This window comes from Struthio camelus, chromosome 24, assembly GCF_040807025.1.
Source record: "Struthio camelus isolate bStrCam1 chromosome 24, bStrCam1.hap1, whole genome shotgun sequence".
Classification (NCBI taxonomy): domain Eukaryota; kingdom Metazoa; phylum Chordata; class Aves; order Struthioniformes; family Struthionidae; genus Struthio; species Struthio camelus.
Genome location: NC_090965.1, coordinates 4,399,029 through 4,424,043, shown reverse-complemented (window position 1 = coordinate 4,424,043; position 25,015 = coordinate 4,399,029). Strand labels below are relative to the sequence as shown.

The 25,015-nt window shown below is 57.4% G+C and overlaps 1 protein-coding gene across 4 annotated transcripts; it reads right to left on the bottom strand.

The window, feature by feature from the left end:
- Window positions 1–246: 246 nt before the first annotated feature.
- KCNC4 (potassium voltage-gated channel subfamily C member 4) lies at window positions 247–25,015 on the bottom strand. 4 transcript variants are annotated; one of them, XM_068918469.1, is made up of 5 exons: window positions 24,802–25,015; window positions 22,975–23,721; window positions 16,379–17,315; window positions 14,256–14,441; window positions 247–970 (listed from the first exon to the last, which is right to left on the bottom strand). In XM_068918469.1, the coding sequence occupies exons 2-5, from the start codon at window positions 23,623–23,625 to the stop codon at window positions 909–911; spliced, it is 1,836 nt and encodes a 611-aa protein (XP_068774570.1). In that variant the 5' UTR covers window positions 23,626–23,721; window positions 24,802–25,015; the 3' UTR covers window positions 247–908. The 4 variants fall into 4 exon arrangements, with proteins under 4 accessions (XP_068774570.1, XP_009670832.2, XP_068774571.1 ...); XM_068918470.1 differs by lacking the exon at window positions 247–970 and adding an exon at window positions 6,582–7,680 and having other exon boundaries at window positions 24,802–24,985; XM_068918471.1 differs by lacking the exons at window positions 247–970; window positions 24,802–25,015 and adding exons at window positions 6,582–7,680; window positions 24,148–24,174.

Here is a 25,015-nt window from a genome sequence, read left to right as displayed (position 1 = left end):
GAGTCGGATTTGTTAAATCTTCAACAAACGAACGACGTCGAAACAAATCTGCCGCGGGCTTTCCAGGGGGGCTCCGAGCTGCGCGAGAACGCACGGCGCTCGGCCACAACGCCCAGGCAGCCCAGCTGCCGACCTAGCTCTCTCCGGCGCTGGGGGCCCCCTGGGGTCGGGCTTGCGGCGGGCGGGTGGGGGGGGATTGGCTGGGACGGGGGGAGCCCGCGGAGAGAAAAGGGCCGAGGGCGGGAGGCGCATACGGGAGCTGACTCCAGCTCGTGGACGTCTTTATTCAAACTCTAGTACTGGTTGACAGGTAGAGGCATGCGTACAGGACAGAAGGTAACGGGATTAGTATTGCCTTGGTCACAGAGATACGTAACAGCGTCAGAACCACTGCCCCCGGCAGGCCAGCCGGCTTCACCCCACCTCGGCGTCCGCTGCCGCTATTGCTTCCCGCGCGCCCGGCCGCCTCGGCCCCGCTCAGCCCGCCGGGGCGAACCCCGCAGAGCCGAGCAAAGAGCCCGTTTGGCGTCGGAGGCGGTGGACGGCGCGCCAGGCGAAAAGGTCCCGGGGGTGCTCCGCGCCGGTCGGCCGCGGGGGTCCGCGCTCCGCCTGGGTCGCTGCAGCAGGACAAGGGCACCCGGCCCGGCGCGGCGGCGAGGAAGGGGTGCGCGGGCGTCCCAAAGCGAGGGCAGGGCGGACAGGCTCGGGGTTAAGCTGCAGAGAGCCGTACAACGGGCGCCCGGCGGCAGCGCGGGGCCGTCCCGGCTGCCGCGCTCGGGGCGGCCGGGGATTTCGCCGCGAGAGCTTTGGGCCGCTGGGGCCGGGCAGGCAAAGCTCCTCGGGGAAAGCATCCCTCCGGTCGTGTCCTCCCTCGCCGGGGCGCTGCCTGCATCCGTGGGGGCCGGGGCTCAGGAGAAGGTGACCACCTCGCCCTGGGAGTAACTGGAAGAGAGGACGTCTTGGCAGCTATCTGCGATTAAAGACACAGGTATTAAACACACCGTTAGTCGCTGCTGTCGTCGGCCCCGTTGGCGGAGAAAGAGAAAAGGCGAGAGAGAGGGAGAGGGGGCGAGGAGGATGCACCTGGGCCGAGAGAGAGAGAGAGAGGATTTCAATGGGAAAAGCAGCAACGATCCGTTCAACTGGCGGCGGAGCCAACGGCCACCGCTGCCCCGGGACGGACCGTCCGCCCCGTTCACCCCATCCCTCCCGGGCATCCCCGGACTGTCGGCGCGCCGGGGCTTCGAGCGCAGCGTTTTCCTTAGCGGCGCCGGGCGCTCGAGTCGCTCGCGGCGGGGAGCGCTTGCGGGCTCCCTGCTGGCGCGGGGATGAAGCTCTCCGACACCGTCGGGAGGGAGGAAACACTGGCCTCCTAAGCCTTAAAATAGGCAAACTGGGCAAAAAATGCCTCAAAAGGGACTAAAACAGAGACTCCCCCTGGCTGGGGACTTGGAAAACAATTCTCCGAGGGAAGCGAGAACAGGGATCAAGGCGACTCCAAGGCTAAAAATGAAGAGCAGAGGGAAGACGTCTCCACCACTGCGGCGCTTTCCTCCCAAAAGGCTGCTTTTGACCCAAAGTTTCCAAGCGAGCCCAAGCCCAAGAGCCAAAAGTCCCAAAGCCAAGCCTAGTGCATTCATATCCTGCGGTGCTCTCTCGCTCTCGTTCGTTACCATCGAATTAATTAACGTGGATCGGAGCTCTGAGTCACGGCGCCGCCTCTCCGCGTGTGCCAGGACGCGGTTTCCAAGCGAGGGGCTTGGAAGAGGCGAAAACCTTGCTTTGTTTGCCCACGCGTGAGTAGTACGGGTTTTGCCGGGCCGATAACGCCCCCGAGTCAAGGTGGGAACCAATTTTGGGGGCGTTTCCTAACTGGAGCCCAAACCCGGCTCCAAAGCTTCAGTCGCTCCTAAAGGACCTCGTCCTCCCTCGAGCATCGCGGACACCAAAGAGCTGCGTTGTCCACCGCAAGCCGAGCTGGGACCTCCGTAAGGCTCCTGTCCGACCCCCGCTAAGGCTCCTGTCCCCACCACGCGCGCGGTGGCACTGAGAAGCTTGTCAAGCCCCCCAGGCAGCCACAGCTCAGCGAGACCCGGGGGGGGCTCACGTCCCTAAACGCCACCTCTCGCAGGGCGCTTTGCTGGCCTGCAGGAGATGCCACCATCTCCTGAGCTGCCAGACTGCATCGGGCCGGGCGACCCGGCTTCGGTACCAGCGACACGACTCGGCTTGTAACTCCCATCTCCTCCTCCCCGCTCCAAGTCGCTTCGCCGGCTCGCTCGGGACCTGCCGCGGGAAGCAGCTCGCAGCCTCGGCGGAGGTAGCGCGACTGACCGCAAATAACGGCAGCGCCCAGCGTGGTTTCATCGCTGCCCCCGGACAAAGCTGCCGCCAGGAAAGAGCCCTCCCGGCTCGGCACCGCCAGCGGGTCCCAGCCCCTCGCCGCCAGCCGTGAATCGGCCCCTCCGCAGCGAAAGCCTCCTCCCTCGGCCGTTTTTGGGTGCAAACCTACCGCCCAGAGAGAGCCCGGGCGATGCCCCCGTCGTCCCCTCCTTGTGCAAGGCAGGAGGCTCGGGGCAGCCCGGACCTGCAGCCACCCAGCCCTGAAAATCCGCCCCCCCCCGCCCAAAACTCCCCGGGCCAAAGCCAAGTTTGCACGGTCGCGCTTTCCCCCTACCAGCATTTCTGCAAGCGGCCCTAAGCGCTGCGGACCGCTTTCCCACGCCCTCTCCTCCTGCCCGGCTGCTCCGAAGGGTTCGGCATCCCGAGCGGGATGCTTTGCCGACCCCTTTTCCGCCTCCCTTTTCCCTTTAGGAGAGCAACGGGAGGGATTTAAAGAGGCGCCGTTCCACGTTCCGAGTCGGGGCAGGATCTGGGCTCCAGCCTCAGCCGAGGCTGTCCCGCACGAGGGCGAGAGAGCAACCCTTTTCCTAAGCGGTTTGCAAGATTATTTCTGAGCATTTCATGGGGAAAAAGCGCAGGAAACCCTTGCCCGAGAGGGGGTAACGAAGTAACAGGCTGGGAGGCAGGAGGCGCCTGTTTTTAAGCTCTGCCGCATCTTATTTTGCATCTGCCTCTGCTCGCCGAGTTCCTCGTCAGCATGGGCAAGGGATAGTTGGGTTTTCTTTTTTTTTTTTTTAATTGTCATCAAATAAGCACGGAGGATTTTTCCTGGCAGTGCTGGAGAAGCCAGAAACAGGCTGCTTCTGGGTAGAGCAATTACTCTCTTGACATCTTCACCTCCTGCCCAGCTGCTTGACAGGCCTTTCTATTTTCTCAGCTCTTTCAGGCATCTCCCGAGAAACAGAGCAGTCATTGCAACAATAACAATTAATACTTTGCACGCGAGCCCGGGACCCAACGGCGAGCCGGGCGCCCCAGCCGCCGGAGGCCGCTTGGCAGAGGGGCGAGCTGGAGCGCAGGAAATCGCCCCCAAGGATGGGCTCACACGGCTGCTTTTCCGGGAGGTGGCCGCGTGCCCACATCACCCCGCGGAGTGGACGCGCACCCCACGCGAGACGGTCGCCGTCCCAAAGCGCTGCTGGGCTGAGCAGCCAGACGGCGTCAGGGCAGCCCCGGAGCGACGCAGCTGGGAAAAGGCATCTCTAATCCCTGCGCCGTTACCGAGCATCACGCGCGCCTGCGGCCAGCTGCATCCGGGAGCGGAGCGCTCCTCGGGTACCAAACAGCCGCGCGCGGGGATGTATTTACGGTACACGCAGAAGGTGCGTACAGCGCTTTACACGTAGCTGCGCGGTCAGGCTTAACCTCCTGCAAAAAGCACCAAAGAGAGGGGGTTTAATGCGGGAAAAGGCCAAATCCCTCAAGCACCTGCCCGATCGCACTCTGATGGGGTGAGCCACGGTGCCGGCCACGCCATAAGCCCCGACTGGCCCCCCTGGAGCTGGGGGAAGCACTTTGGGGTCCCGAGGCGGCTCTCTCTGCTGCCGTCCCCTGGGCGTTGCAGCAGGCGGGGGGGGCGACAGCCCTGGGACAGCGGCTCGGATCAGCCGCGCTCGCTCCTTCCCATGGGAAACGGCCACGTCGCTCCCCGCTCAGAGCGCTGCCAACTTTCCGAAACCTCCAAAGGGAGGAAATATCGCCTCCCCAGCGCCAGCACGGGGAGGACAAGCCGGCACGCAGGGGAGCAGCTCAGCTCCTACCTGTCCTCCCGGACGAGCTGGAGCGCTCCCTTTGCCGGCCGGGAAGGCGGCAGCGAGCTTGGTGCGATGACAATTGCTGCATAGCAGTTTATTTTTTTTAAATGCCATTTTAGGACTTGGGCAGAGGCAGCTGTACGCCTATTGATTTATTCGGTTCTTTAAGAATAAATCAAACAACCTTGCTTTCTCCCCGGTGCATTTTGCCTTAGTTGGAACGTGCGCTCCTCTCCAGATCACTAAACATAGATAAGTGGCTGGGAGGATATTCGGGGGAAGTATCATATACGCCTGCTCTATTCTTATCCTATTCTCCAGGCATCCAATTTTGGCCACTGTTTGAGATAAGACCCTGGGCTACATAATTCAGCAGTCTGCTGTTCTGACCCGCTGCAGCTCCCCATATATTCTTATCCAGGGGGATTAGCCCAGGTGAGCTCACCCCCAAAACCCCCCTCAAAACCAAAAAGTAATTACTGGGAGCTTTTCCCCTCCTGTGTCCCCCAAATTGCTTATTCAGAAGAAGGCGGGGGGAAGAGAGAGAAGATGCAGTGGGTTTTTTCAACAGTTTGGTGCCTCCCACTGAAATCCCTGTAGCTCCCATTCGGGGCTCTGCTGTTTTGGAGGCAGGAGCTTTTTGCACATTAGTCATGCCTTCTACCGAGTTGCATAACGCCACTTCTAAAAATTGCATAGCGCAGCTCCGCGTCGGGTCTAATACGCAGTACATGAACCACCCGCCGCTCTGCCGAGGAGAAATTTTGCAGCCCACCAAGGGCTTTCCGTAGCAGGCAAGCGGCTCCGGTGTTCGGAGGAGCCCCTTGGGGACACTGGGTGGCCTGAGGAGGGGGAAAAGGGGAGGACGGGAGGTCTCGGGACTGGCGGCTGCATCCGGTCCCAGGTTAACCGGCTGCTTTCACGTGCCTCAAACCCCAAAGGCAGCCCGGGAGAGCTGGGTTTTAACGCCTGCCTCGTCCCCAGATTCAGCGAGCGGCCTCGGATAAATCATTTATGACTCAGAGACCACCGAAATGGTCGAGGGCAACCTCCCGCAGCGCCTGTTCGATCGTGGGAGGAAAGGCCACAATCATCGCAAAGCGCAGCGGGACGCAAAGCCTGGAGCAGAGGGACAGGCCGGCCGCGCCGCGGCCCCCGGGACCCTCTCGCTCTCGGGCGGCTGGGGGGACGCCCGGCGCTTCCCCGCGTCTCACAACCCCATAGAGTTACCAGAACCGTCCAGTACGCGACTACGCTGTAATTATAGAAATTAGACGAGGGCGGCTAGGCAAGGCGTTCACGGCGGCACGCTCGGACGCCGCGAGAGGATGTCCCGGCGGGTAGCGAGGGCGAGGGTCGCGGCTCGCCCTCAAATCGCCGCCTGAACGGGGACTCCACGCGCATCTACATCTCCGGCACCGCGGCGGCCGGGTCTGCTGGGTGCTCAAAGCTCGACGTCAAACTCCCAGGAAGCTGCTCGCAGCACCAAGCTGAGCTTTTCTCTCTTCTCCTACTCCTTCCTTTGACTCTTAATGATCTGCTGACAAGCCTGGGGAAGGAGAAGAGAGGAAGGAAAGAAAAGGGTTTTCCAGGCTCTGCCTCGTGTAGGACTTGGGGGGGGGGGGGCTCGCTTTCTTCCCAAATAAAGGCAGATGTTTTGACTGGCTCCTCCTGTCAACTGCTTGTTAAACTCACTGGGGAGTGGGAAAAGAAAACCTAAACCAGCCAAGGCATTTAACCATTCCTCCTTGGGTAGCATCTTCTACAATGCAGTGACAATGAGTTTTTTCCTGCAGGAGGTTCCTGGCATTAACCCTCTTCTACCTGAAGGGAAACCGAGGCACGGGGAGGCGAGCCTGGGATGAGCTGCAGGACCACAGGCTCTGCCAAAATTGGGCCTCGCACCAAGAGGAGCCTCACTCCAAATAATCCCACGAGCATCCGCTGAGAGGCTCTCTGAGCTTTTCTTCCATGCCCGGGACTAGGTTTGCTCCCAGGCTCCAGCCACACCAAGTTGGACTTCCCTGGAATAAGGGAAAAGGCCAAGAGCATGCCAATCAGAATCGGGGCCACGGCAGCAGATGCCAAACAACGCGGTTTTCAGCAGTCGGACACCCAGACCCCTTTGGGGAGGCAGATCTGGGGCATCTGAGCTAGAAACGAGCCAGGAGGCAGGGCGAAAACAAAGGTTTTGCTCTCATTCAGAGCAAGGACATTGGAGACCACTCAAGATCACTTCAAAAAAAAAAAAAAATACACGAGCGAAAACCACAGCACGACTGAGAGTTTGGCACTCACACCTCTTCACAGGATGGCAGAGGAGGTTTGTTCAAATCCGGCTCAGTTTCCCATCCCCGCGGGACCCGTGGTTGCTCCGGGGAAAGGGATGCTCTGCCCCACCAGCCCTTTCACCCTGGACCCATCTCGCAGGAGGCTTGCCCGCTCCGTCTGCGCATCAGCTTCTCTCAAATCTCACAGCTCCCCACCTCCTAATAACAACGGCTTCCCCGACTGCTCGGAGGGGCCCAGTTTCTCCTCCCCACCACGTCCCAGCTCTTTGTGGGAACATCCGTGTGCGCGTTTGGCTGATGCCTTATCCCAGCCTGGCTCCATCGTCCGCGCGCTCCCCGCACCCAACCCATGCACCCCTCCGCCCTCCAACTGAGATCTCAGGGCCGATTTTCAAGGCTGCGAGAGCCCTGTTCAGCCCTGGGATGATCCCTGAGGTCAGATAGAAAAGCGGGCGCAAGCGTGCAAGGATCAAGTGCGACTTAACAGTAAAAAGCACAAAATAGAAGGGAACTGCTGCTGGACAAGGAATAGAGATTTATTCGTCAGCTGCCTCCAGAAAGGTGAGGCTGTTCAAGAAAAAAAAAACCTAAAAGGATACGAACTCAGCCATTTCAGACAAGGTTTCATTTCATCAGCCAACGCGTCCTTCTTTATGTTTCCTCCACCCTTTGCCCAAGTGCAAGTGGCCCACGGGAAGGAGGGTTCAACACCAAGGGGGATTGCATGCCCTTGCCCCATTTTATTGGGGGCGAATAAGGTTTCAAGGAGGGGGAAAAAAAAAAAAACATCAAGCGGAAAACATCCCCCCAGGGACTGTCCCAAACATGGATATGAGAAGACACGATTGCTCTACGGAGATGTTACAGGTCGCCTGCAAACTGGGCAGGGGGCAGCACGGAGGCAGCGCTCGGCTGGAGAAGGTCCAAGCCCGCTTCTCGACGACGGAGACGTCCCGGCTCGGGTCTCCTCTCCCGGCGAACCTCTAGCCAAACACCAAGGGGCAGCGCGGAGACACGGTGTCACGGGGGGGACAGAGCGACACAGTGGAGCGGGGAGCGCGCAGCCGACACAACAAAGCAGCATCCGGACGGCGTTTAGAGGATGGAGGGGACGGGAGAACAGGGGCGCCTCAGCGGACAGGGAGAGCTGTAGCGCGACACGAGGGGGGCCAAGGCCACCGTGGATCCTGCCACACCATCTATGCTGCTTAGGCTCCGGGATTTTCCATAGCCTTTGTGAAGAAAACGGACAGAGGTGAGATTAGAGCAGAGCGGCGGCAAGAACGGCTCTGCGCGCAGAGTCCCCAGAGGGAGCATCGCCGAGAGCCCGCAGCAGATCCCCACGCCTGCATTCAGCCCCCTAAAGAGTCAGAAAACACCTTGTTGGCCCCTGCTTGAGGGCAACTGAGCCGGCTCAAGATCCAGACAGCCTCCAGACATTCCCTGCTCTGCCTTCGACTCAGGCCAGCCAAATCCAGGCCTTGGGAGCAGACCACAGAAAAAAAAAAAAAATCAGTGCACCCCACTCAGCTCAGGCCTTTCCCTGCAAGAGGAGCCAGCTCGAGTGGTCTCACCTCCACCCTTCTCTTCCCAGCTGCCTCCCGTGACCATCCCTTCCTAAAAGCAGGCGTCTGCCGAGAGCAAATTTAGCAGGGAGCGCTCAGCGGCAAATCCGCGCTCCTGGGCTTAGTCGCCAATCCAGGCTGGGAAGCGACGCCACGTGGCTCCTGTCGCTAACCGACGCCGTCCAGCTCCTGTGATGCTGGGAGACCAAATCATTCACGTGTCGGTCCTAGGGGGTTAGGGTTTTGTTTTTACAAATCGCTTTGAATGAGGAATGAGTCTGGGGAGTTTGTGGGCTGAAGCAAACGGGGAAAGAAGCAGAATTCAAGCAAATGTGTGATTTGTAATGAATTATTCCCTCGGCTCCGGTTTTTAAGTGTGCTGTAGTAGTAAGCTGCTGCTGACACCTTTCTGTAGAGAGGAGCAGGTAGACATGCTCGTTATTTTCCACGAGAAATTAAACTAAAGAGCAAATATTTCTTTTTCTTTAAGCAGGGAAACCCTTCGCACTCCCCCAAAGAGTCAGCCATTGCTTAAGCTTTTATTGAAAAGTGCCAAATGGAGCAAACGTTCTCAGAGGTCACAGTCACTTTTCCTTCTAGAAAGAAATCAAGTATTTGCAATGAAAACTGGACTTTTTCGGTCCAATCTGCAAAACTGGCAGTCCCATTTAAAGATACTTCCAGCATCCCCCGAGATTTGCCCTGCAGACCCCTGCTCCTCGCAGCACCAGCTCGCTACCAAAACCAAGTGCGCTCCTGTCCGTGGCAAGCCGAACCGCCTGGCGACATGCAACGCTCGCTGCGCTTGTGCTCTGCAGCCTGGCAGGTGACAGATCGCTTGCAAGAGCGACGCAAACCTGGGGCGAGCGGAAAACCGCAACACGTTGGCTTTTGCTGCGGTGTTGGGAACGGCCAGTGCGTGAGCATGTGCATGCAAGGAGGGAGAGAAGGGGACCGGCTCCCTGACAGCAGAAAAACAAGGTGATGGATGGCCTGTTAGCCGGTGCCAAGCTCTGAAACAATCCCGCGTCCCCTGGGAGGTCTCCAGGTTCTGCTTTGACGCAAAGGCACCGAGTCGGGGCCACCGGCACTGGCTCGGGGCAGGCCCCATTCTGCTCAGTTGAGAGCTGGCTGCTAGTGCCGAAACCATCGCGGAGCTGAAACAGCAGCAGGAAGTGGGAGGCCGAGCCAGCATACATCAAAGCCACATTTCACCCGCGTGAGCACAGGGTGGCCAAAGACGATGCTGAGACGCGCACGTAGCCCTGAAATGCTCCAGAGCACTACCTTTTATCTACTTTTATACTTATTTCTTAAGCATTCCCTAACCACCGCAGCCAACTGGGCAGGCATGGGAATTTTCAACCTCTTTTCACAACTGAGATCCCTACGAGGAGAAGCATCTCCTCCAGCAAAGCTTCTCCCAGCTCTAAAGCAGAGAAAGGGAAGCAGAAGAGAGGGCTGGTTGCCTAAACCTGTTGCTGACTTCAGCAAATTTCTCCATTGCCCACAATAAAAGCAAGAGCAGAATCCAGCCCCAAAGAGAAGAGCAATTTCCTTATTTACTTTTTGGCGTGAAGCCACTGGTCTAAATCCAGGCAGGGAACAGGCAAAGGAGGTTAGAGCAGCCCCGAGCCGCAGGGGGAGGCCAGCGCGCCCATGCACGGGCTCCCTGTCACAAGCTGGGGATATTTCCCACGCTCAGCGGCGCGAGCGATGCCCCTGCCCCAAACAACCACCCTAATGACAGCATTGGGTTATTCACTCTGCAAACCCTGCTCTTTTCCCTGGGGCGCAAAGGACCTCGGAGTGGCTCACGCGTTTCCCTGCCCATTGCACACCCTGAGCTGCATGCGTGGGAAGCGTTTGTACCTAGTTGCAAGTGGCCTCCGAAAGCCTGAGGTTAATTATGGACCCAACACCTGAATGACATCGCTTTGGCCGAGAGTCATTAAGGGGCTTGCGGGAAGCCACCTTTCAATGTAAGGCCCTGCTGACGTGGCTGGATCCTTTATAACAAGGATCTTTGCCCTCTTGCAGAGATCACTCGATAAAAATGGGGCGGAAGGGTGAATAGAAACAGGGACAAAATCCTGCCGCCAGTTTTGATTAAGTCTTAAGCATCCCTTCATGGGACAGCACTTCAAAAGTATGTTTGATAGCTCCAGCACCCCTCTGAAACAGGGCTCCAAGGGCAAACAGCCAGCTGTCCAAAGACCAACACTTAGTTTTCTCCATCAGTTTATTCCCAGGTCATTCCCAGGCTCGCTGGCGTGCCCAGAAACGAGCTCGAGAAGATGCCCAGCTCTGCTCCTTTGGCTCTGAAGGTGACAGTGGCTTTCCACGAGACCGGAAGAGCTGGGTGCCAAGTCCAGCACCCAGCTGCTACCGAGGAGTAAAGTTGCAAAGCACCGGCAGGCTGTGCTATGCTAATTGCCACTGGTGCTGCTCGTTAGGGAGGCTGGTATCCCAGCAACTCACATAGGTGCTAACTGAGGTCACCAGGATTGGTTTAAAAATGGGTTTGTTGCCAAGGAGCCGTGTGGAGGCATCTTATAAACAGAGTGGCAGGGCACCATGTACCTCTGGGGGCTCTTCCCCACCAAGGCCCCAGCAGCCGGGCAAGGCTGCGGAGCCGCGTTACCCACGTGCATATACTCGTGGCACACAAGCACACGTGCCTGCTTGCACAGACATGCACGTTTTGAGTCAGCAGCAGATGGGGTAATGCAGGCAGGGATCTCGTGCGCTTGTTTATAACGGCGGCCCGGCACTCACATGCAGGTTGCACGCATGCCTCCGGGCAAACATGGACTTGTCCCTACTCCCCACCGTTCACACAAGCGAGCAGAGCATACCGGTGGTGTACCGGCACAGGCTTCCCCTGTGACCACGCACACTGCTCAACCCACATGCCACTCCTCTCCTGCACTAATAGCAAGCAATGGAGTAAAACGAGCAGCACAGCATGCTGGGCTTTGGAAACCAAGCCAAAAACTGCTGATGGACAGCGCTTTGCAATGCCAGCGTGCCATCAAAGGGAGGTGCTGGCATCCCTGACCCACTGCAGAGGTCCAACTTCAAGAGATAAATTCCCTTAACTTAACCTGGTTCCCTGTTGCTCCCCTTGAAAGGTCACTCTGATTTCAGTCCATATCTTGCTTTTCCCAGGCCCTCTTAACCAACCGAGCCTGGCACTGGCCAGGAGACCCACTGTTGCTCCCCAGCCCTGCAGCCCACAAACCCATCCAAGCAGAGGACAGATGCTAACATGCCATGACAGACCCATGTCAGCACGTGTTGGGCACCAGCTGGAGACCTTGCAGGGAATTTCTGAGCAGGACCCCAGGCCTTGAGGGAGATGAAAGGTCAGAAGCAGTCCCTAACAGAAGAGGAGCAAGGCTGCACCACTGCAAGCAGCAACAGGGACAAGAAATACATGCCACAGGATAGGCTTCACACTGCAGTCCAGCATGATCCTCTCCAGAACTGAGAGGATCACAGGAGATCCCAAACCTCTGGAATCAGACTCAAGCCATGGCTGATGCCAAGATCTGCAGCATATTCCAAGCAGCCCCATCTCCCAATTTCCACAGCTTGTACAGACACCAGTACCTGCCCCAGGATCTGACAGATGGCCATCAGCAAATCAGGCTCAGAACCAAGCTCATCTCAATTTGCAGAGCTGCCAGCATCCCAGTACCAGAACAAACAGCCTCAGCAGGAGATAAATCAGGAGGCTTGGGGAGAGGTGCCTCTGCAGCTCCCAACGACTTTCGACCAGCACAGAAGATACTGCTTCGCTCTGATCTGAGCCTCCTCAGCCCCACAGCAAACCTTGACCACACAGGAGCATTTCACCAGAAAAAACACCAGCCTCAACCTCCTGGGGCAGCATCCCATCTACCTGCCACCAACAGCCTGAGCAGGACACAGAAACAGGGGCTTTCTTCTCCCAAAAGGTCTCACTCATCACTCAGGACCTCTGAACACCAGATGCACCCTTCCCCAGGCACAGGAGCCTTTTAGCAAGGTGAGGACAAGTGACCCATGTACACATCTATTTTTAACTGTATAAAACTCTGACATTTGCAGGAAGGACATCAGAGCGAACCAAGAGAGATCATTGAAGTGCTCTTTCAAATATCTCGCTACCACCATGAAAGGAAAAAAGAAAAAAGTGGCCTCCTGCAACCAAGCAATATCATTTGGGAGCAGGACTAGATCCTCATCTGTTTGAGCTACCGTAGCTCCCTTGACTTCAGTTGGCCAAGCTAAAATGCAGCTAAGAGATGCCTGGGTTGATGTCTTACAGGGGAGAAGATCAACGCTGGCTTTTGTCCCTCTCCCCCACCCTTTCCAGCTCAGCAGCCCCCCCACATCTGGGGCAGCACTACAGCCAGCCATAGACAAGGGACCCACTGACCTCTTCTCATTAGTCTGTGCTAAGAAAAGAGACCAAGTTCACAGAGAAAGTCATTTTTGGTAGGAAAGTGAGGGATTTCAAGTAAATATTTGTATAGTCCTCTTCTGCCCAAATAGAAGATGAGCTAGGCTTTTTTCTTTCTCTACTCCCCCCTTTTCTCTTTAAGGGGAAAAGGGACAAGGTTGGGCAGGAGCACCAAAGGAAACCCTTCATTTCCCAGGATGATGCAACCAGTTTGGTTCTACTAATGTAATAAACATGATTGCCTCCAAACATCTCCCAGGAGCCCTGAGAGAGCCTGGCCCTGGACAGCCTGGGACAGGCTAGGCTGCCTCACAAATGAAAGCACACTACCCCCTACAGTATAAAAACTCCCAGGAACGTGGGATGAGCCCAGCACCAGGGCTGGATGCTGCAGACCCAAAGCCAAGGTCCTCCTGTCCCAGCCCATCCAGTCTTTACCATCTGCAGTGATTTAAAAGCAATAAACTCCAAGGACCTGTGAAGCATTGACACCGTAAGCTAACAGACCCTGGCCTGCAGCTCAGAGACACTACATATCCTCTTTCCTCCTGTCTGGTCCCAAGTTGTGTACACTGATCCCAGCAAGCAGCCAAGGATTAGATGGTACCACAGAGGCAGACCAGCTCTTCAGCTACATTATCTCACATCACCCCAGACATGCAGGTAAATAAGAGAGAACCAAACCAGGTCCTAAGGCTTAACCTAGTAATCAAGGATGCAGCTGGGTTTGGCAGCTCCAGGTAGGCTCTGGATTCACCCTCCTAGGGCCCAGGCTCTGGAGTGTTGGAGAAAAACACCAGGCATGCTTTCCAGCGGAGCAGAGAAGGGCTGGAGGACAGCACGGAGGGACGAGGCTGAAGGGGCCAGTTGTTTTGTCATGGGAAGAGGAGTTTCACGTTTTCCTGACTGGTCTCCCCCACCACTTTCCATAGAAAACTTCAACACTTCAAGCTTAGCAAAACTCACTTCCAAAACCCTGGAAAACAGACAGCCTTTCTGGCAGCCCGGTACTTTCCCTAAGGCAGAACTTGACACACTGCAGTTTCCTAGCAAAGGGCTCAAACTCACCAAAAGTCATCACAGGAGAAAAAGAAAAGCCCACAGTCTTTTTCCCCCCCCCCCAATGAAAACCTTTCAACCAACTTCCTCACTGCCTCCCCAGCAGAGCTCTCCCCTTCATACCAGCCTGAGATGGCTGGGTGAGGACCAGGGAGAAGAGCTGAGGGGGTGGACAGAGCACCAATGAGCAAAGGGACAGGCCTGTCCCCAAAGAGAGCAGTCTGGCCAATGCCAGGCCACAGCTCCCAAATGGTGGCAACCAGGGGAAGAGGAAACAAAAAGGGCATAACTAGCACAAAGAGACATGGTGGATGGAGATGAAGCCAATGAAGAGGCAGGAAGACAGGTTTATTCAGAGGGCTAGAGATGGGGGGGCAGAGGGGAGCAGAAGACAGCAAGGCAGATTGAGATGAACCATGGTCTCAGACAGATGTAATAAATCCATGGCCAGACATGCTAGTCAAATCCTTCACTAGCATCACAAAGCAGAGGCTGAGCCTGAAGGGAGTCAAACCCCAGGGCTGTTTGGCACCTTAAGAACCAGCCCATGGCATTCACTGCCACCAGCTGTCCTTCCACAGGCACAAGGGGTTTGACCCCAGCAGAGCAAAATGAACACAGGCAGGGCTTAGAGCATCCTCTCTCCCAGGGCATCAACCTCACTGATGCATCCTCATCTTCCCCAGCCCACAGACCGGCTCTGGCCGGCAAACACCTCCAGCCTCCCCCATACCTTTCTGGATGCCTCCATCTGCTGTGCAGGAGAAGTCACCTGTGGCCAGCAGGAAGCACGTGGAAGATTTCTTGTTCTTATCTCTCGTGCTGGAGCGCCGCATAGGCCGTTTCTCCTCGTCAGACGGCGACAGCGGCTGTTCCTCATCTGACAGCACCACGTTGGCTTCACCATTCTGCTTAGAGTCTGCAAGAAGGTGGCAGAGACTCATCAGCAGTCAATAACCCACAGGACAAGCTGCTCCCAAGATTCAGGGGTGGCCAGAAGGGTTTGTTTAGACCAAGTAAGGAAGCAGAGGACCAGATTGCAGATGGCCCAGAAAAACACCCAAGGATTCAGGCACTGATCCCAGCCTAGACATACTAACTTACAGCGTCTGGGGAAGCAGGACCATGCCAGATTTTAATCCTAAGCAGCAAACAGCAACTCTTCTTCCTGCTGAGAGTTATACTCCCTATGTGAAGCCAAGCAGGGTTGGCAAGGGGAAGAAACACCCCTGGTCTTTGAGACCCACCCACCCAATTGGTGAGAATTAGCTCCCCAAAATTCACATCAGCTGAGGAGATCTGGGCTGCTCATTATGGCGGTGAAGTGCTAATTGTCATGTGACTCCATGACTCATTAACTAAGAGGATGTTATGCCAGGATCTGGCCCCCTGGACCTAGCTCCTAGATCAACACTGGGTTAAAGAGACCGGGGTGACCTGCTGCCTGCAGAGTGATGGGGCTCCTCTCACTGCTCACCTCTGCCCAGGGCTCCTGGGGCAGACAGGCATCATAAACACATGGCAAGGGGAGTTTTATAAGGTGGAAACACCCATCTGGGGCATTCAGGCCTCCCCATGTCAAATAGGATGAATGAGCATCACTGTTAGACACACGTGGCCAACTGTCCCGCTGCTGCTGTTCAGGATAGACCTTAGTGAACGCAGCATTAGTGGCAGATACTGGGCTACGACAGCCCCCACTGGCTGTTTATTTGCTGCAAAGATGGCTTCTCTCCTAGATGGGCCACAAGCACAGTCCCAACATGTCAGCCCTCTCATTGGTGAGCAGGCTGAACCCATTCAGTCCTTGTGCCCTGCTGCCAACGCTGCCAGCACATTGGTGCCAACAGGCTTGGAAGATAATCAACAGGTACCAGCCCACCAGGACTGGGACATTCACCCGGTCAACTCATTTCACTCCGGTTACCATTGGCCTTCTGCTACACCTTTTGCTGCTGCCCTTTGAAAGCCACTCAGAAAGCCAGATGGGTTTGAACCAGTGACCTGGAGGTGCCTTCGGCAGCAAACCCAGCTGAAGAGGGTAAGCAACCTCTGGGCCAAGCAATGATACCACGGCAGGGCTCCTGCACTTCCCAGAAGCTCAGCCCAAGCAATGCTGCCCACCAAAGACTGCCCACGGCTGGACACTGCAAAGCCAGGGACATGCCCTCTCCAGCCACATAAACACCAACTGCAACCTGAAAAAAAAGACTAGCCAACCCAGAATTTTCAGCTCATTGAGGTGAGGCCAAATAATGAATGTACAGAGGCTAATTTTGCTCCTGCCTGAGCACAGGATTTGGACCAGCATTGGCCTTGCCATGCAGGGATGCTCAATTTACTAGAAGACAAATGTGGATGAGGAGATCAGGCCCCAGGGAGTATCCATGGACTTATGCATTTTGGTGAAGCCACCTCTGATTTATGGTGGGAGGAAGCAAAAGAAAATCTACCCCAAGGGCATTACCAGGCTAAGACGGGAATCAGACCAATGGTTTTACCTCTGTCAGGGTAAGGAAGATGTAGGTTAGGTAGGGATACCCTAAATTACACCATTAAGAGAGCAAAATATGGCCCTTCCCCAGGGGTTCTGCACCCCTCAGAGGGGGGATCTTGATCTGCAGCATCCTGGTCTATCCATAGAGCATGCAATAACCAGGCACCCACATGCCCCAGCTCTCTCTGCACCAAGAACTCACCACCGAGAGAGCAACAGGCCGTATCCTGCAGCAGGGCCAGTCCCCAGGGCAACTACAGCACCAGGCTGATAGGACAGAGGAGACAACAAACATTCCCTCGGGGGCTCTCAGAAGTCTCCCCTTCCCTTGGCCCAACCCCAGGGCTTTGAGGTCTCACCTGACCGTTTCCGCTCAGCCGCCCCCTCCTCTACTGCCAGGGGACAAGTGTCGCTCTGAGTGCTGTTGTGAGGAGAGTTTTCCTCAGATTTGCAGTAGGTGGGGGAGTCCAGCGGGGCCGGACGGGGTATATGCTTTTTCTTCTTCTTTGGCAGCTTCTGCTTGGCCATGGCCAGTGAATAATACATCCCAAAGTTATTGACAATGACAGGCACAGGCATGGCAATGGTGAGCACCCCGGCCAATGCACAGAGAGCCCCCACCACCATGCCTGACCAGGTCTTGGGGTACATGTCGCCGTAGCCCAGGGTCGTCATCGTGACCACGGCCCACCAGAACCCTATGGGGATGTTCTTAAAGTGAGTGTGGTCACTCCCACGTGGGTCAGACGTCTTGGCTCCGATCCGCTCGGCGTAGTAGATCATGGTGGCAAAAATCAAGACCCCCAAGGCCAGGAAGATGATGAGGAGCAGGAATTCATTGGTGCTGGCCCGGAGCGTGTGGCCCAGCACCCGAAGGCCCACAAAGTGCCGTGTCAGCTTGAAGATCCGGAGGATCCGGACGAAACGGACCACCCGCAGGAAGCCCAGCACGTCCCGGGCAGCTTTGGAGGACAGGCCGCTAAGACCTACCTCCAGGTAGAAGGGCAAGATGGCCACAAAGTCAATGATGTTGAGGAGGTTTTTGATGAACAGAAGCTTATCTGGACAGCAGATGATGCGAACCAGGAACTCGAGGGTGAACCACAGGACGCAGACACCTTCGATGTAGGTAAGGATGGGCTCCGTCTCCACTTTGTGCGTCAGCAGGACCGTTGTGGTGTTGCCAACCACGAGGGTCTCCGTCACATTGACATCAATGTTGAAGGCCTCGTGCGTCTCCAGGCAGAAGGTCGTGATGGAGACCAGGATGAAAAATAGCGAGGCAAAAGCAACTACCTGCAAAGGAGAAATTAACTGGGCCATTAGCTGAACTTCCTGGGGCATACACAGAAAGACTGTGGTCAACCGTTGGGGATAGCAACTTCATGAACTGCAATGATGACCACTTCAGGGCAGCCTGAGACACACTTCTGGTGTCACCTGCATTTGGCACATCTCTTCTAATCCTCTCCCATGGATGGGAGAAATCCTCATCTGACCCAAATGAGTACAACAGGCTCACAACACCTCGGTGAGCTGTACTGCTTCCACCCAGTCAGTCCCTTCTTCCCTAGTTCCAAGGATCGTGGACAGGGAAGGTTCCCTGGACTTGTCCTGTGAGTTAACAGCAAACTTCAGTGTCTGGGGATGTCAGTCCAGGACCTTTCCCCAAGTGCTATGATAGGTACAGGGGAAGTTGTGCTGGGCTGCAGCCACGGCTGGAGTTGGGACGGAGAGGACAGTGAAGGCAATGAAGGGAGACTTGTAACAGCCTCTGTATGGATTAAGCCTCCACTGGGAATGACATGAAAAGGCAGCTTTGAGAGGACCTGCTCAAAGAGCTTTCCCCTGCATTGACCCAAAAGCCCTCCATGTCAGAGGTCTGCACCATTCACAGCCACAGCACTCAGGCTCCTGGTTCGCCTTGGATGCGAGTGAACGAGGAAGGACCGACAGTACAAGGTGGAAACCAAAGGCTGTGTCAGAAGAAACAGTTTGGTGCCGTTCCTCCCCCCCCCCCCCGCCCCATCAATCACACTCAGGCCTCCTTCCTGGCAGGATGAGCTCATGATGAGTCCATTATCCAGAGCATCTGTTTCCAAGAGCACCCGAAAAAAGCCTCCAAGCAGAAAAGCCCTTCTTCTACCTCCCTTTAGGATCAAAGTGCAGGCAGGCTGGGCTTCCTGGGAGCAGAAGGTGCTACAGCACCCGTTGCTGCTAAAGTACCCTGCCTGCTGCCACCGCAGGCGTGGCAAAGCCCCCTCACAGAGCAGGATGCGACCTGCCTGCTCTCAGTGTTTTCTGGCCAAGAGAGAGCGGCTCATTTTGTTGTCAAACCCACTCGCTTGGCTTTGTTCAGCAGGCAGCCACACTGCAAGCCTGCTCAAAATTACAGCCAGGGTCCTTGGCTGGAGTGAATCAGCAGCGGAGACAGCCTGAGTCACGCTAGAGAAAAACCTGGCCCTAGACACCAGCATTAACATGCTGGGGACAGTCAGGAGACCTGGGCCTCCCGAGAGCATCTGCGCAGGGGTCCCTGAGGACAAACCCGCTCCTGGCGCAGCACAGATCCAGCACGGAAAGAATCAGCTCTCTAGAAGTTAGGTGTGAAGTTTAAGCCAGACTCTTCCTCTAACCTAAGGAGAAATCTCTGGAAGACAATTATCCCCCCCCATGTTAGACACCTACCTCAGATAGGCTGAGGTGCTTCATACCGCTCTAACCAGACCACCCTGGACCACGTGCCACCATGTGGCTCTCCTGGAGGTAGCTCCCAGGCACGCCGCAGCCTGCCCTCACTGACCAACCTTGCCTTCAGCGACATGGGCACAATCAGGAGAGCGAATCCAACTAAACCAAAGCAGGATCTTAAAGCAAGGCCATTGTAACAGGACGACTGTGTCTACACAGTGGTGGCATAGCCAAAATAATCCCCTTATCTGCTGAGTTCAGAGTAACATTCCTGAGTTTCCCCATACGAGTAATCTCAGGAAAACTTTCAGATTAAAAACTTAGAATCAAAGCAAAGTAGGAAGAAACAAATTACCAAGGAAGACAGCGAGACCCTGACACTGCTCTCTGGAAGGAGCAAAACGCTCAGGCAATGAAACAGCCCTGTTGCATGAACCACGTAGGTGAGATCCGATTTAGCCCCAGGAGCAGAACCAGCCTCTAAAAATAGGAGTCAAATTCACAGCTGGTGTGAACCAACCTCCTCCTCCGAAGTCGACAGCGCTGCTCCCATTTTGTGTCAGCTGCAGAGCTGACCTGAGATCTCTCATCTCAGCTCTGGCCTCTGTCTGGCTCTCAGCTCAAGTTTTTTTTTCCGAAGGTGTCTTCAAGTATACATGTCTATGTATATACACACACGCAGCCTGATGTTTAAGGGGAACTGGCATTGGGTGTTTGTCCTGCAGGAGAGACCCAGACAGCAAAATATCACCCTGTAAGGTCAAAGCTTCAGGCTAGCACTTTTATAGAGGATTCTGGGAATGCCATGCCCAGTTCCCACTGCCTCTTGTGGGACAGAGGCATTTGGTGATGGCACAAGACTTGAACACCAGCTCTGGAGGCTGTGACCTGCCTGCTCTTGGCTGCGCTGGCAGCTGGGATATCTGCCCTCCTAAGCTACCACACCTCCTCTGAAGGCAGGATGCCTGGAGGGCAGGGAGCAGCTAGAAAGTTGCACCCATCTGCCTTCTTCTGGTGCCCAAGAGCAGACCACTGGGAGGGGTCTCCACAACTTCTTTTGGCACAGAAGAAGGCCTCAGTACTGGGAACCCAGTAGCCACCAGCACAGCACTGAAAGTGCCACCAAACCAATCCTACAGAACCTGCCGATGCTCTGCACAGTCTCAACATGCGCCCAACAGCTTGGGATGGCTGTTCCCAAAACATCATGACCCATAGGGGGTCACTAGCCTGGAAAAGCCAACAGAATTGAGGCCACGACCCCAGAAGTAAGGTTGAAAAGGGAGAAAACTGAGGAAGCGCAACTGAGCAGAGCTTGGAAGTAAACCTAAAATCCACCTGGTGTGCTCCAGTCACAGCCAGCACGGGGCTGAGATCTCCCCGAGCAGTTTCCCACAGGGAGCAACAGATTGTCACGCTCCAGCCAGGACCGCAAATATGCTAGGGACCAAGTTTTCACTGGTACCGCTGAGACTGGACTTGGGACAATAATCCTGTGGGTATGGATGATACATGGAAGGAAGAGAGGTTCAATACTCGGGGGAAATTTCTAACCACAAACTCACCCAGTTGGCAGCTCCAGGGGTGCCAAGAGAGAGAGATACTGTAAGGAAGGTCCTTGCTCCCCTTCTCCCCAGCCGCCCCGTGTAGCCCAGTTTATTTTGGATTTCTTCCCAAGAGCCTGACTCGCTGCCAGGGGAGGCCTCCAGGTTAGAGCCATTATTTGTTACCTCGTTGCCACCATGTGAACCTCTGTCACCCCCCAATTCCAAGCCTTTATTTATTACCCAGCAGGTGTCTTCAGCTTTCACCAGCCTGCCAAGGCTATGAATGGAGATACGAGGTCCCAAGCGGACACACAGCTCCGGGGACCGCTGGAGGCAGACGGCACCACCCCTTTGCTCTCCCTTTGAAAGGGCAAGGAGACTCAGAAATGGGGTAGTATTAAAAATCCCCTTCAGGCCCCCGCTCCAAATCCCAGGGGAGCTCCTTGAAATCACTGCAATTTCAACCACCTGCAGAGACGGTCACGGGTCCGTGAGCGTCCCAGCCCCGGACGGTGATGCAGAACCAGTGACCGTTCCCCGCAGTAACTGGGTGCTCTGGGCAGGTCGCCGTCCTTGACAGGCTGATCCTGGGTGGGTTGCACGACTTCTAGCGTTTCCCTGCCTGTGCCTCAGTTTCCCCTTCTGCCAAAGCATTTATCCTAAGCAATTGCAAAAACACGCTGATATCTTAGCCTGGAAAATGGCCTATGAGTGTTGCATTGGAGGGCCTGGAAGCTGAACGTCCCCATGCCAGTGGTAAGTCGAGCCGTTATGTTAGAGAAGCAAGAAGGAAGCAGGAGCCCTGGTGCAGACTGGTCACACTCCAACCCTCTCATTTCCCGGTCAGGGCTCACATCCCAGCCATTTCTGTTGCCTTCAACACGCTCCTGCCACCTCTGTTTAGCAAACACGTCTCCAAGAGCAGCTCAGCACACAGGCCAAGCAGACCCAAATAATAGCATGAAAAAATCCCACTCGAATGATTCGGCTTGTTTTCTGGATTTGGAGCTTTGCAACATTCAGAGCATCGCTCAGAGGCAAAGACCCCCTCAAAGACAAGCAAGGGCTTGGGTCCCCTCTCCAAAACAAGTAAAGCTCTTGCTGCTCCAACATCCCCTGTGCGTGCGTGTTGGGGGGGGGGGCTCCTTACGTTCGCTGCAAAGACACCTCCTTGGCAAACCGACCCCCTGCCCTGCGCGCTGCTGGTGGGTGTGAAATGCCTGCTGGATTTCTTATCACTGATGCTTTTTACAGCTCTAAATGCATCCAGAATTTATTTAGACCCTAAATATGTACGCGTGTGTGTGGCAGATTTATAAATTGGGCATGACAGGGGGGATACGCACAGAGAGGACGGGGGGGAAGCGGAGCGGTGTGGGTGGGTGCTGGGGGGGGTGTCGGTGGGCAGAGCTTTGGGGATGATCTTGGAGTATCTGGGAGAGGAGACGGGTGTGCAAAACAGTGCACGGGCCGGGTGGGAGCCTAAAGCTATGCCTGCTTGTGTGGGATATGTCCCGGCAGGTTTGAGCCTGTGGGCAGGGAAGGTCTGCGGAGGTGGGCTGCAAGGGGTGCTGAAGTGCACGAGCGGGTCACGGGCGTTTGCTAGCACGTGCACACGTTTGCATGCGTGTTCACGTACATGCCATACGTGAGTCCCCAAAGGCGTGCGCAGATGAAGAGTTTTGGGGGGGGGGTGCTAGTCGCGGCTGCGAACCTGCGCTCGCACGTGCTGACGGAGACCGTATGCTGTGTGGGGGCTGCCACCGATGCGACAACCTTGCCCGCGTGCTGCGCGCTGCAGGGGCCAGGTGAGGCTGGGCCTGGGCTGCGAACGCTGCCACCCCTGCGGCGTCTGTCAACGGGGAGAGAGGAACGCGTGCGCGTAGGCTGGGTGCGTTAACGCAGGTGGCTATCCCATGGTTGCACCCGGCTGCAAGAACCTATGGCGGGGGGGGGACACGGGGGCAAGGGTGCTCGCACGGCACCAGGAGGGGGGCTGGCATGGGTGGAGGAGGGTGCATCTTTGGGGGCCACGCTACCAGGTAGAAGAAGGGGTGTGAGTGCCTGAGGGACAAACTTCAGGATCTCATTTACTTCAAGACCTGGTTTAAGATTTTCCCCCAGGTGCAGACGGGCACCGGGGGTACTGGGCGGCTGTGATTTGTGTCATTAATAAGCCCAGCTCGGGGGGGAAGGCACAGTATGCCAGCAAGCGAAGGCACGCGTGTTCACGCGCTCCAGCCCTATCCTCCCTGCTGTAAGCCTCTGACATTAAACATTGTTTTCAGCATGTAGGTACACAGAACCTAGCAAGAGGAAACTAAATAATCCAGCCTGTCCTAGAGCGTCCTGAAACTCTGCCAGGACTCAGCCCTGCCAAGGACTCTCCCTGACAATCCCTCATCTCCGCCGGCTCGGACGTGACAGACCAGGATGTGCCCAGGGCAGGGCCCGAAGGTGTGAAGGGGGTAGGTGGCTGGGCTGGGACGCAAGGGTTGTCCCAGCTCCCCCAGTCCACATGGGGCGTTGGGAGGGGAAGAGGAGATGAAGGATGAAAGATGGCCAATGGGCCTTGCAGCAGGAGGGGGATGGATTTGGGGGGGGGGGCATGTAACCCAATGGGAGAGTCCAGTGTAGCCCATGGGGATGGGGAGATGAAGACACAACCCAACACAGGCCCCATCCCACCTCCCCACCCATGCGTCTCGGGCGCTTACCCTTGCTGCCTTGGATGAATAGGGATCCTCAAAGAGCGCCCACATCTTGGGCTGCCAATTCCGACAGCATCCACCCCCTCCAGCAGCCCCGGCAGCCCCCGGTGGCCTATCATCCATGCCCAGGCGTTGCAGAGCCATCTCCCTACCCCCTTCCTCTTCGGGCTCCTCTCCACCAGCCCCTCCGCCAGGCTCAGGACTCTCAAAGATGTCCAGGGCCTCTTCAGCATCGCGGTGTTGGCGGTAGGTCATCCAGCAGCAGGGCTCCACGTCCGTCTCGTCGATGCCCCAGTAGGTCAGCTCCTCCTCGAAGAGGGGCCCACAGATGTCTGCAGGGCAGTGCAGCTTGCCCGTGCGGTAGTAGTTGAGCACGTAGGAGAAGATCCCGGGGTGGCGATCGAAGAAGAACTCATTGCTCTTCCCATCAAAGTCAAAGTTGCTCTGGGCATCGGGGTCGGCGAGCCAGGCCAGGCGGGTACCCGGCAAAGTCCGTAGGGTGCTTTTGTAGGTCTCATGCCGGGTGCCCCCTACATTGATGGTGATCTTGTCCGAGTCTTCCCCTTTGCCCATCTCTTCCTTCAGGCATGTTTTGGAGGGTGGTTTGTTCCCAGACTTGCGTCCACGGTAGGAGGAGACACACACCGAGCTGATCATAGATTTCGGTGGATGGGAGATGCACGCTACACGCACCCTTCCTCCGGGCGAGGAGCTGGGAGTCGGCGGAGGCGGGCGAATGGGGCAGAGACAGGACTGGGAAGCGGAAAAGGCAGGGGGGGCTCAGGCTTTGCTCTCTCAGCCAGCCCCGACGCCGGGCGAGGGGCAGCACGCCGGAGCCGAGCTGGACACGGGCGGCAGCTCGGGGACAAGAAGGCAGGCTGCAACCTCCACCCCCTCCCAAACCATCCTGCCCCCCCCTCCCCCCGAAATAAAACCGCCCTAAACGAGGAGCCAGCCCAGCCCTGCCGGGGAGCAACAAGTGGAGGCGGGAGGGGGCCGCGGGGGAGGGGGCCCCGCTGCCGCTGCCGGGCCCCGCCGCAGCCCGGGGGGATGCGGACCACGACGGGGGCGGGGGGGGGGGGGGACAGGAAGGTGCTGTCGCCAAGCGGGGGGGGCGGCAGGCCCTGAGCTCCGCAAGGCTGGATCCCCCCCTCCCCATCCCGACCCTCCTCCCGGTACCTGCAGCGTGGCCGGGGCGGGGAGGGGGGGGGCTGCCGGGCTCCGCCGCCTGCCCCTCCCGCTCCGGCGGCGCTTCCTCCGCCTCCCCGGGCTGGGCTCGGGGATTTTGGCGGGGGGGGGGGTAATGCGACCCCTCCGCCTCCCCTGCCGGCCGTGGGCCCCCCGGCGGGGCCCTGCCCTCCCGGAGCGCGGGGGGAGGGGGGGGGAGCGGGCTGCGGCGCCGGGGGGCCCCCGTTCAGGCGGCGCCGGCCCCGGCTTTTGGGGGGGGGGGGAACGGGGGGGGGGGCCTGTTGCGCGCCCCGGCGGCTCCCACCGGGCTCGGCTCGGCGGGGGAGGCTGCTCCGGGGCTCGGCGGGGGAAGCGCCGCCGCCGGGGGCTTTTATAGGGCTGGGAGCGGGCGGCGGGGTTAAGGGAGCCGGCGCCGCCCCACCGGGGGAGGAGGGGGGGGGCTGGAGACCCCCCCCCCAGCGCCCGCAGCCCCCCGCTGCCGCCCCAGCTGCGCTGCGCTGCCCTCTCCGCGCTCCCTCCATCCCCGCATCCCTCCCTCCATTCCCCCACCCCAAGCATCCATCCCTTCCACCCCCCCCCCAACCCCCGTCCCCCAAAACCCCGGGCCCGACGGCACCTCCGGGCACCCCGCAGCCGCCGGCTCACCTGCCCGCGGCGCCCCGCTGCCGCCTGAGGCTGGCCGGGCTCTGTGGCGGCGGCGAGGAGCGAAGCCCGGACACCCAAGCTCTGCTTCGCGCCGGAGGGGAAATGCAGCCCAGAGCTGCCTGCAGATCTGGAGCCAGCTCTTGGCAGAGGCTCGAGCAGATCCCATCCCTCCCTGGCTCGCAATCCCTCTCGCACCGAGAGGTCAGGAGAGACC